The 12,500-nt window shown below is 42.5% G+C and overlaps 1 protein-coding gene across 1 annotated transcript in view; it reads left to right on the top strand.

Annotated features, from left to right (window-relative positions):
• The window catches only part of mpped2a (metallophosphoesterase domain containing 2a), a 7,935-nt gene extending 4,692 nt beyond the window's left edge, over positions 1-3,243 (top strand). Inside the window, exon 4 of the mRNA XM_055154377.1 lies at positions 610-3,243. Coding sequence (XP_055010352.1) covers positions 610-728 — 119 coding nt within the window. The 3' untranslated portion in view covers positions 729-3,243. The remainder of the gene's footprint in view (positions 1-609) is intronic.
• Positions 3,244-12,500: the final 9,257 nt, after the last annotated feature.

Raw genomic sequence — 12,500 nt, 5'->3', positions numbered from 1 at the left:
TTTCTCTCCTCCCTCCTTTTTCTCTCTCTCCTCCCTCCTTTTTTCTCTCTCTCCTCCCTCTCTTCTTTCTCTCTCTCCTCCCTCCTTTTTTTCTCTCTCTCTTTCTCTCTCTCCTCTCTCTTTTTCTCTCTCTCCTCCCTCTCTTTCTTCCCCCTCTCTCTCTCTCTTCCCTTCTCTCTTTCTTTCTCTCTCGCTTTCTCTCCTCTCTTTTCTTTCTCTTTCTCTCCTCCCTTCTGTCTCTCTCTCTTTCTATATCTCTCTCTTTCTTTCTCTCCCCCTTCTCTCTCTCTCTCCTCCCTCTCCCTTACTTCTCTTCCTCCTCTCCTCTTTCCCTCTCTCCTCCCTTCTCTCTCTCTTTCTCTCCTCCCTTTTTTCTCTCTCTCATCCCTCCTTCTTTTTCTCTCTCCTCCCTCCTTCTTTCTCTATCTCCTCCCTCTCTATTTCTCCCCTCTCTCTCTCCCTCTCTCCTCCCTTCTCTCTCTTTCTTTCTCTTTCTCTCCTCCCTCCTGCTTTCCCCTCCTTCTCCTCCCTTCTTCTCTCCCTCCTCCCTCCCTCCTTCCCTCCCTCCTTCTCCCTTGTCGTTCGTTCGTTCGTTCGTTTGTTTTTCAGGTTATGGTTTGATGACGGACGGTTACACGACCTTCATAAATTCGTCGACCTGCACCGTGAGCTTCCAGCCGACCAACCCGCCCATCGTGTTCGACCTGCCCAACCCGCCGGCGTCCTGAGACCCCGCCCTCTTCACCTGACCCCGCCCCCACCTGTCCCCACATGACCCCGCCCCCTGCTCTCCAAAGCCCCGCCCACTTCAACCTAAAAAACCCGCCCACTTCCTCCTGCACGGCAAAAAACAACGACGACGACGACGACTCTGCACAGGTTTAAAATAAAAAAAAAACTCCTTTATCCTGATTTTAAACGTTTTTAAATTGCAAAAAAACAGAACCAAATTTTTTTTTAACTGTTTGCAGTTTTTCGCAAATTTTAAACACCGGAGAAGTAAGACGAACGACAACTAGCATGTTAACAGAGCACTTCTTGAGTCTCGGGCAGGAAAACACTTTTTATTTTGATGAAAACAAAACACAGCAGATTTATTTTGACGTCGACACTTGATTATTTAAATATTTTACTCAAAAATTTTACCTTTTTTTACCCGAGACAGTCCAGGTTTTGAGTCTGTGTCTCAGTTTTATTCAAAAAATGTTTAGACTTGATTAAATCCTCATTTAGAGCTGGTTTAGGACCCAGTTTAGACCTGGTTTAGACCTGGTTTAGACTCGATTTAGACCTGGTTTAGGACCCGGTTTAGACCTGGTTAAATTTTGGTTTAGTCCTGGTTTAGACCTAGTTTAGTCCTTTTCTAGACCTAGTTTAGTCTTGGTTTAGACCTGATTTAGACCTAGTTTAGACCTGGTTTAGACTCTATTTAGACCTGGTTTAGGACCTGGTTTAGACCTGGTTAAATCCTAGTTTAGTCCTGGTTTAGTCTTGGTTTAGGACCCAGTTTTGACCTGGTTTAGACCTGATTTAGGACCCAGTTTAAACCTGGTTTAGTCTTGGTTTAGACCTGGTTTAGACCTTTTCTACACCTGGTTTAGACCTGGTTTAGTCTTGGTTTAGACCTGGTTTAGACCTTTTCTAGACCTGGTTTAGACCTGGTTTAGTCTTGGTTAAATCCAAGTTTAGTCCTGGTTTAGACCTGATTTAAATTTCTTCCCGTCACTTGCAAAAAACAAACTAAACAAGGATTTTAAACTGGACATTTTCTGTTTTATCTGGAACGTTCCACAGTGGAGCTTTAAACCCATCGATCTCAGTACAGCTCAGATCTGTGGAGAGGCGCCCCCGTTTTCAGAGCTGTTGTATTTTTGAGCAACAGAATTTCCCAAATAAATGAATAAATGTTTGTTGGATAAGTTTAAAGTCACAGTGTGGAACAGTAAAAAGAGGCAAAAATTATAGTTTGGGTAAATTCCAAAAAAATCTGCTGAAAAACGACAAAAAGAAAAAGAAAATGTGACTAAACCATCTCACGTGTTCGTCATGAATTTTCACTACGTAATATTTTTTTTAAATTCCGCTCTCATTTCACAATTTTATTATCACCAAACTCCAAAAAACGAGGATGTCCCAGTTTTTTATTTTGAAATAAATGAAATGAAATGAAAACTGTTCACAGCAACAACGTCACAAACCTGATGTGATGTTGCAGGTTAAATCCAGGTTTAGTCCAGGTTTGGTCCTGGTTTAGTCCTGGTTTAGTTTTGGTTTAGTCCCGTTCTAGACCTGGTTTAGTTCTGGTTTAGACCCAGTTAAATCCTGGTTTAGACCTGGTTTAGTCCTGGTTTAGACCCAGTTAAATCCAGGTTTAGTCCTGGTTTAGTCCTGGTTTAGTTTTGGTTTAGTCCTGTTCTAGACCTGGTTTAGTCCTGGTTTAGACCCAGTTAAATCCAGGTTTAGTCCTGATTTAGTCCTGGTTTATTATCACCAAAACGAGGACATCCCATTTTTTATTTTGAAATCTGCTTTTTACTTTTTTTTAAAATCCCTAAAATGGTAAAATTTTGGATGTTTTTTTTTTTTTAAACCTGTGCAGACGTTTTTGTGTTTTTGTGTTTTTTCCGTGCGGATCGTCAGACTCCCAAACCAGCACCACTTTTCTATAAATATTTCTTGTTTAATTGAAAAGTCAAAATTGTGCGGCGGCGAGCGTTTGCGCAGACTCCGCCCCCTCGCCGCGGGGAGGACTGTGCCGGACTGGAAACGCCGCCGCCGCCGCCGCTGCGATGGTTTTTTTCTCTAAACTGTTGTTGTAAAAAGACTGTGGGGGGGTTTATCGTCGGGGAATATCGGCGTTCGTATCGGTGCCATATTTAACTCAAAACGCTGGAGAAAAATCGGAGTCTTTTGAGGAGTTTAAAGCTCCACTGCGGGACTTTTCTGGGGGGAAAGACTCGAACCTGAAGCTGCTCGTCGCCGTGGAGATGATAGAGATTTGTCTGGAAGGTTCCACGGTAAAAGATTAAACCAGAAAACTGACCTGGTTTAGACCTGGTTTAGACCTGGTTTAGATCTTTGGACCAGTTTATTATTGACAAAGTCCTGGTTGAGTTCTAGTTTAGTCCTTTATATCCTGGAGTAGCCACATTAGGGCCTGGTTTAGACCTGGTTTAGACCTGGTTCAGGCCTGGTTTAGTTCTGTTCTAGACCGGTTCTAGACCTGGTTGAGCCCCTGTTAAGTCCCTGTTAGACCTGTTTAGACCTGGTTTACCTGGTTAACCTTGTTTAGACCTGGTTTGAGTTTAGACCTGGTTTAGAGTTTAGACCCGGTTTAGACCTGGTTTAGACTGGTTTAGACCGGTTTAGACCTGGTTTAGACCCGGTTTAGACCCGGTTTTAGACCCGGTTTAGACCTTTGGTTTAGACCTGGTTTAGACCTGGTTTAGACCTTTAGATTTAGACCCTGGTTTAGACTTGGTTTAGACTGGTTTAGACTTGGTTACCTGGTTTAGACCTGGGTTAGACCCGGTTTAGACTTGGTTTAGACTTGGTTTAGACCTGGGTTAGACCTAGTTTAGGTTTAGACCTGGTTTAGTCCTGTTCTAGGCCTAGTTTAGTCCTGGATTTGACCCAGTTCAGCTGTTTGACCAATTTATTATTGACAAAGTCCTGGTTGAGTTCTAGGTTAGTTTTATCCTGGAGTAGCCTCATTACCTGTTTAGACTGGTTTAGACCTGGTTTCCTGGTTTACCTGGTTTACCTGGTTTACCTGGTTACCTGGTTTAGTCCTGGTTTACCTGGTTTAGACCTGGTTTAGACCTGGTTTACCTAGACTGGTTTAGACTGGTTTCCTGGTTTAGTCTGGTTAGACCTGGTTAGACCTGGTTTAGTTTACCTGGTTTACCTGTTTAGACCTGGTTTAGACCTGGTTTAGTCTGGTTTAGTTTAGACTAGTTTAGAGTTTAGACCTGGTTTAGTCCTGTTTAGTCCTGGTTTAGTTTCCTGGTTTAGACCTGGTTTACTGGGTTTAGTCCTGGTTTACCTGTTTACCTGAGTCCTGGTTTAGCCTGGTTTCTGGTTTAGTCCTGGTTTACCTGGTCCTGGTTTAGACCTGGTTTGTTTTAGTTTACCTGGTCCTGGTTAGTCCTGGTTTAGTCCTGGTCCTGGTTTAGTCCTGGTTTAGTCCTGGTTTAGTCCTGGTTTAGTTTAGTCCTGGTTTAGTTTAGTTTAGTCCTGGTTTAGTCCTGGTTTAGTCCTGGTTTAGTCCTGTTTAAATTCTCTTTCCATATCTTCCAAAAACCAAACCAAACGAGGATTTTAAACGGGACATTTCCAGTTTTTTCTTGAATGTTCCACAGTGGAGCTTTAAACCCAAATCGATCTCCAGGGAAACAGCTGCGTACCACATTACAGCTCAGATCTGTGGAGAGGCGTCCCCCCCTTCACAGAGTCACTGTACGTTTGAGCAACAGAAACTCCCAAATAAATGAATAAAAGTTTAAAGTCACATCACGGAACCTTCCAGACCGAGCAGTGACATCACCACGGAGACGAGCAGGGGACGAGCCTCCACCGGAAAAGTCCCGCAGTGCAGCTTTAAACCGTTTGTGACTTTGTTCCCTTTGAATCGTTCGTGTTTTTCTTGAATGTCGATGTTTTTTTTAAATTATATTGTAAATATTTCTGGCGTTTTTTAAAGCGGCGCACGCAGACGCTCGCTGTGGAGTCTGCATGTTCTCCCCGTGTCCCGGACCACCTCAAACACGCAGAACAATCCTCCAGCTTCAGGTACTCCAGACCGGACCAGGATCCCGGCCCAGACCCGGTCCAGACCCGGATCAAGTCCCGGGTTAGTTCTGGTTTAGTCTTGGTTAAAGAGAGAAGACGGGGGAATTACGCACATTTAGTTTTTAGAGTTTTTTCTCGTGTTCTGACGTTGTTCTGTCGTCAAAAACGGGTCTGAAGAGTTTGAGTAATCTAGTGATCTCTGTCGGGCCGTATTTAAAGCCTCCCGCGCGACAATTCTCCATAAAAATACAAAAACACGACACAAAACTGCAACACAGCGACGACGTCACAAACCTGACGTGATGTTGCAGGTTTAGTCCTGGTTTAGTCCTGGGTTAGTCCTGGGTTAGTCCTCTTCTAGACCTGGTTTGGACCCATTTAAGTCCTGGTTTAGACCTGATTTGGCCCTGGTTTAGTCCTGGTTTAATCCTGATTTAGTCCTGTTGTAGACCTGTTCTAGACCTGTTTTAGACCTGGGTTAGTCCTGGTCTAGTCCTGGTCTAGTCCTGGTTTAAATCCAGTTTAGACTTGGTTTAGTCCTGTTCTAGACCTAGTTTAGATCTGGTTTAGACCCGCTTTAGTCCTGGTTTAGTCCTGGATTAGTTCTGTTCTAGACCTGGTTTAGATTTGGTTTAGACTTGGTTTAGTCCTGGGTTAATCCTGGTTTGGTCCTGGTTTCAGTCCTTGTTTAGCTCTGGTTTAGTCCTGTTCTAGACCTAGTTTAGACCTGGTTTAGTCCTGGTTTAGACCCAGTTAAATCCTAGTTTAGTCCTGGTTTAGTCCTGGTTAAATCCTGCTGTAAATTGTCCGTCCGGTTCAAACTGAAACCCAAACCTGCTCGTGTTACACTTTGCTCTGAAGGGGGAGTGACTTAGCACAGAGAGCAGAGGGAGGGGAGGCTCAGAAAACGAGTTCACACTTTTTGGACTTGTTTTTGGACAAATTTAACATTTTAAAAACAACAAAACGAACGCGGTGATCTGAATTTGTGACGTTAAAACTCCACAGACGTAAATCTCCCGTCTTCAGATCTTTAAATCTTTAAGTCTGGAATGTTCCACAGTACGGCATTAAACGTGTATATTCTCATCCGTCGTTTAGTCACAGATTAAACTCGTCCGTGCGCCGCTCTTCTGTTCGATTACGTTTGATAAAATCCTCTGAATGTTCGATCGCGTGTACAGATTCACAGATTCACAGGTTTCCAGCGCTGATGTAAATTTTCCGAACGCCGATATTCTCCCGGAGTTTTGTGGTGAAAACAATCTTAAATCTTTTTTCTGTACAAATGTTTGTGCGTCTGTAAAATAATGAAGCTTTGTCCAGTTCTGTTTTTTCTGCTTCGGTTTTGTGTTTAGCGCTTTTTTTATCCTCCAGTCTCCTCCTCGACTGAAGCAAAGTCCAACAGAAAACACACTCAGGACAAGTCCCGGTTCAGACCCGGTTCAGACCCGGTTCAGACCCGGTTCAGACCCGGTTCAGACCCGGTTAGACCAGGATTAGACCTGGATTACTCTTGGTTTAGACTTCAATTACTCCTGGTTTAGACCTGGTTTAAATTTGGCTTTAACCTGGTTTTAACGTGGTCTAGACCCGGTTTAGTCCTGGTTTAGTTCTTTGGACCAGTTTATTTTTGGAAAAAGTCCTGATTAAATTCTAGTTTAGTCTAGTTTATCCTGGAAGGTCCTGGTTTACGTTTAGTTTAGACCCAGTTTAGACCTACTTTAGTCCTGGTTTGGACCTGGTTTGGACCTGGATTAGACCTGGTTTAGTCTGGTTTAGCCCTGGTTTAGTCCTGGTTTAGTCCTGGTTTAAACGAGGACATTACAGATCACATTTGGTCTTTTCTTTGCTCCTGAGCCTGAGTTTTATGCAAATGAGATGCAAATGAGGAGCTCTATAAAGTTTATTTATGAGTCCTGCTTTGGCTCCGCCTCCTCCAGCTCCACCTGTGATGTCACAAAGTGAGAAAAAATGGTCTAAACAAGAACTAAACCAGGTCTAAACAAGAACTAAACCAGGTCTAAACCAGGAATTTAATGTAGGACTAAACCAGGACTCAAACAGGACTAAAACAGGACTAAACCAGGACTTAGACAAGACTAAAACAGGACTAAAATGAGACTAAAATGGGACTCAACCAGGATTTAACCAGGACTTAATCAGGTACAAAATACAGAGAACTAAACAAGAACTAAACCAGGTCTAAACCCGGGTCTTAACCTGGGACTAAACCTGTACTTGTGGATTCCTGAGTGTGTAGATAAAATTCAAAACTCATTTTATTTTCATTTCTTGGAAAAAGTGCCAATTTCAAAAGACGTTTTAATGATTTTCAAAAAGAATTCTATTTTATTTCATCGTCTTTACACATTTGCTTTATTTTGAAGGTGCCAATATTAACAAAAACCCCAAACTTTTAATGTAAATTGTTCTGAATTTGGCGTAAGATTGCGACGGTGAAATCTCGACATTGATGAGTGTTGTTTTTGGCGCCCCCACAGGACACACACAGAACTGCGATGGATGTACAGTGTATTTGTGGACTCTTGTATTCTTTATAAACGAGTGCTTTTTCATGTTTTTATTGTTATTATTCCCCGAGGACGAGGATCAGGGGAAGGCAAACGAGAAATTCTCCCTAAACTTTGAACTTTTAGAGCATTTCGTCAAATTTTAAACATTTCAAACCATTTTTATTTTAATTTCATGAATCTGTTCTGATGTCGTTTCCTCGTCACAAACAGACCTGGAGTTGAGTTTTGTTTCGTTCACTCATGTTTAACGCACAAACCTGCACATTTAGACTTTCTTAGTTCTTCTGTCAGGTCTCAACCTGGTTTAGACCTGGTTTAGACCTGGTTTAGACTGGTTTAGACCTGGTTTAGACCTGGTTTAGTCCTGGTTTAGACCTGGTTTAGACCTGGTTTAGACCTGGTTTAGACCTGGTTTAGACCTGGTTTAAGACCTGGTTTAGTCCTGGTTTAGACCTGGTTTAGACTTTGTTTAGACCTGGTTTAGACCTGATTTAGACCTGGTTTAAAACCTGGTTTAGACCTGGTTTAGACTCTGTTTAGACCTGGTTTAAAAACCTGGTTTAGACCTGGTTTAGACCTGGTTTAGACCTGGTTTAGACCTGGTTTAGACCTGGTTTAGACCTGGTTTAAAACCTGGTTTAGACCTGGTTTAGACCTGGTTTAGACCTGGTTTAAGACTTGGTTTAGTCCTGGTTTAGACCTGATTTAGACCTGGTTTAAAACCTGGTTTAGACCTGGTTTAGACTGGTTTTAGACCTGCTTTAGACCTGGTTTAAGACCTTGGTTTAGACCTGGTTTAGACCTGGTTTTAGACTTGGTTTAGACCTGGTTTTAGACCTGGTTTAGACCTGGATTTAGACCTGGTTTTAGACTGGTTTAGACCTGGTTTAGACCTGGTTTAGACCTGGTTTAGACCTGGTTTAGACCTGGTTTAGACCTGGATTTAGACCTGGTTTAAGACTTGGTTTAGACCTGGTTTAGACCTGGTTTAGACCTGGTTTAGACCTGGTTTAGACCTGGTTTAAGACCTGGTTTAGTCCTTGGTTTAGACCTGGGTTAGACCTGGTTTAGTCTTGGTTTAGTCCTGGTTTAGTCCTGGTTTAGACCTGGTTTAAGACCTGGTTTAGACCTGGTTTAAGATTTGGTTTAGATCTGACAATTTAAACATTTTTAAAAGTTCAAATTGTAAAAATACAGAAGAAATCCTAAAAAAATCCGACCTTTATGAAAGTTGTTGATGTTCTGTCACACGAACACGTTCAGTTTAATTCACACAAAATGAATTGTGCTTCATGAGAGGAGCTAGACTTTACAACAACTAGAACTGAACCAGGACTAAACCGGGTCTAATGCAGGTCTAACCTGACTTTGACCCAAATCTAGATCAGGTTAAAACCAGATCTAAACCAGAACTAAACTAGGACTAAACCATAAGTAATCCAGGACTAAACCAGGACTAAGATTTAAACTTTAACTAAGTTTAACTTTAATTACTTAAGTCGTTGTACCGTGGCATCCCTAAGCCCCGCCCCTTTTGTCCGGTTGGTCCTTTGCCTTCCCGTGTCCCTCCCGAGCCTCCGTAGCTCTTTTCCTTCGAACACCGAGAGAGTTTGTTTGTTCTGAACCTGCAGGCTTTGGATCAGGCCTGACTAAACTAAACTTATCTGAACCTGAGCCGGACTTTGTCGTGAACCTCCTCGCTCTCTTAAAGCTGCACTGCGGAACTTTTTTTTGTTTTGTTTGTTTTTTAAGCCGGGGTCTGTCGCCGGCGTTAAACTCGTCCGCGTTCTACTGCGCTTCTTCAGTTTTCAGTTCAAGTGTTGTCGCTTTAAAACGGTCGCCGGCTGGTTTTCAAAACACGGTGGAGCACATCTTGTTGACGTCACCACTTGATGACATCACGAGGTGGAACTAACAGCTGTGGTTAAACGTGTGCGGATGAAACAAAACACAAACTCCAGGTCGTTTTTTTGGACGACGAAACGTTAAAACAGATCAGAAAAAAATGGCCACGAGCTCTTTAAACCCGGGATATTCTACGGAGCAGAAAAGTTCCGCAGTGCAGCTTTAAGGCGGCGCGGGACTGAGCTGGGCTTTGTTTTGTTTTGATGTTCTTTTTGTTTTTTAAATCCTCTCTCTCTCTCATTTGCACTGTGTCCATGCAATCTTGCGAGCACAAAAAAAGCTGTTGCCGATGTCTGTGGCGTAGTGTTTTTCTCAGATTGTAGCTCTTTCTGTTCATTGTGATATTATTATTATATTATTATATTATTATTATTATTATTATTATTATTAGCTGCCTTTATATGCAAATAAACTGCAAGATTTTTACTGAAAACACCGTCTTCTGTTTGATTCAATTTAAATTATGGTTGGGCAAAAATAAAAAATATTAATCGCTTGAGTTTGACACATGTTAAAAAGTAGAGGATCGTGACTTTTATTGGAAGTCAAACATTTGTTGTTTAAACAGTATTTCTGTCAGAGTTGAACCCTCAGTCTTCGAGGTTTTCAGTGACGCTCAGGACGCTGGCGCAGAAGCAGAGACACATTAAATAAAGACGATTTAACGAGTTTTTCATGTAAACCTCAATTCAGAATTATTATTTCCACGTAAACTCCAAGAAGAAGATTTGAACTCTGAACTGTAGAACAGTATTATGTCGTCTTCTACATTCTGTTTGAACTGAGAAGATTTTGGAACTGGACCATGGGACAAAAAAAAAAAAAGTAAAATAAAAGCAACTTTGGCGACACAATGAATTCAAATGTTCCTGTTTCGTTGTGTTTATCAGTCGCCTTTTTAAAAAATAAAGTCCGTAGAAACAGGTTGTTCACTGACATCACTTATCACAGGTGCATGTTGGACTCCGCCAGGGCCGCACCTGTCACAGGTTCTGTTCATTGTTTTTATGGACAGAATTTCTAGGTGCAGTCAGGGGCAGGAGGGTCTGGTTTGAGGACCACAGGATCATCTCTGCTGTTCACAGATGATGTTGTCCTGTCGTCTTCATCAGGTCAGGACCTGCAGCTCTGGGGCGGTTTGACCCGAGTGTGAAGCGTCTGGGGTGAGAAGGCGTCTTGTCGTCTCCTGGTGGGTGGAGAGTCTCTGCCTCAACTGGAGGAGTTCAAGTATCTCGGGGTCTTGTTCAGGAGTGAGGGGAGGACGGAGCGTGAGATTGACAGGTGGACAGGTGCAGTGTGAGATTGACAGGTGGACAGGTGCAGTGTGAGATTGACAGGTGACAGGTGCAGTGTGAGATTGACAGTGACAGTGACAGGTGCAGGTCTGCAGTGATGTATCGGTCGTTGTGGTGAAGAGGAGCTGAGCCAAAAGGCGAAGTTCTCGATTTACTGTCAGTCTTCGTTCCTCCTCTCACCTCTGGTCATGACTCTGGGTAGTGACCGAAAGGACCAGATCACAGATACAAGCGGCAGAAATGAGTTTCCTCCTCAGGGCGTCTGGGCGTCTCCCTTAGAGACAGAGTGAGGAGCTCGGAGTAGAGCCGCTGCTCCTCCACGTGGAGAGGAGCAGTTGGCGGGAGGATCTGTTCTGATGTCTCCTGGACGTGTCCCTCAGGAGTGTTCATGTCCCACCTGGAGGAAGGAAGACCCAGGACACACTGGAGGGACGATGTCTCTGGACTGGACTGGGAACACCTCAGGTCCACTGGAGGAGCTGGAGGAAGTGTCTGGGTGAGGGAAGTCTGGGAGTCTCTGTTCAGACTGATGCCCCGGAGAAGAAGAAGAACATGGATGATGGCACTTATTGTACAAATCATTTCTATGGCCATTTTTTTTTTTTTTTTTTTTTTTTTTTTTTCAAATACAATCCAAATCAACTATATTTATTCTCTAGTCCATTTATTTTTCTACAAATAAAAATTAAAAAACATAAAGTGCAGTAAAGACGTGACCTGGACCCCGGACACACTGAAAATAAAAGCAACATTGGCGACATGATGAATTAAACGTTTGTCTTGTTTCATTGTGTTTATAAGACGAAAAATAAAGTCCGTAAAAACAGGTCGTCCACTGACGTCACTTACTGTGCAAATCTACACAAAAAAATCCACAAACGACATCGTGGGGAAATTAAAATTTTACACATGTCGCTGGATAAAACGAATCCCGTGTGAATAGAGGAATATTTGAATAAATACTCTGTTACCGGGGTTTAGGGACGTAACCTGTGGGGCACCTCAAGGGTCCGTACTGGGGCCTGTGTTATTCATAAAGTCGCTGCTTCATAAACTCCTGTGATCTTGGCTCTTTAAACACAAAAACCCAGATTCTTGTCTTAAGCTCGGAGACGCTGGGTGTTTTTTTTTTTTTTTTTCTCCGTGTGGGTCTGTGTTAGCGACATTAGCATGTGTTAGCGGCAGCATTAGCGTGGGTGTCGTCGGCCCCTCGGAGAGCGACATGTGCAGACGGATTCACGACGCATTTTAAACAGATCACACCTGACGATCGCACCTGACGATAACACCTGACGATTGCACCTGAGGAGGGGGAGGAGCCAGAGCCAGAGAGGAGAGGAGAGGTATGAAACGTACAAAACACTCTGAAGCTCGATCAATAATTTAACCTTTTTTTGTTCGTTTCACTTCAGGTTTTTGGACTTTTCTCTCATGTTCCAACATTTCCTCATCAAAAACCCGTCTGAAGAGGTTTTAGAGTCGTCTGTGCATGTTTGAGTCATCTAGTGATCTCTCTCTGGCCTTATTCATACCCAAGTCTGTACTGTAAGTCTACATCCCTCATTCTCCCACATATACACAAAAACATGACACAAACCTGGTGTGACGTGCCGGAGTTTCTCATTGTGCTGTGATGGTGCTCTGAAGGGGGAGGGACTTAGCACCAAGAGCAAAGAGAGGGAGAGATAGGGAAGACTCAAAAACTTGTTCAACATGTTCATACAAAACAATAAAAGATGACACAGTGATTTATGTTTTGTGTTACAGTTCATGTCCACACGAGTCTTTTACACTTTGCTGTTTTTTGGAAAGAAAAGAAAAGATCCAAAAGAGAAACATAATACAAAAATAATAATAATAATAAAAAATACAAGTAAATAAATAAAATGAAAAGAAAAGAAAAAAGAAAAAATAAGACAATAAATAAAATTATTCTAAAAATAATTATTTAAAAAAAGTAATAAAAGACCCA

The sequence above is a fragment of the Boleophthalmus pectinirostris genome, unplaced genomic scaffold (assembly GCF_026225935.1).
Source record: "Boleophthalmus pectinirostris isolate CB_2022bp ecotype Guang Dong unplaced genomic scaffold, ASM2622593v1 HiC_scaffold_19, whole genome shotgun sequence".
NCBI lineage: Eukaryota > Metazoa > Chordata > Actinopteri > Gobiiformes > Gobiidae > Boleophthalmus > Boleophthalmus pectinirostris.
The sequence above is the reverse complement of the archived record's forward strand: the minus strand, read 5'-3'. Positions and strand labels throughout refer to the sequence as shown.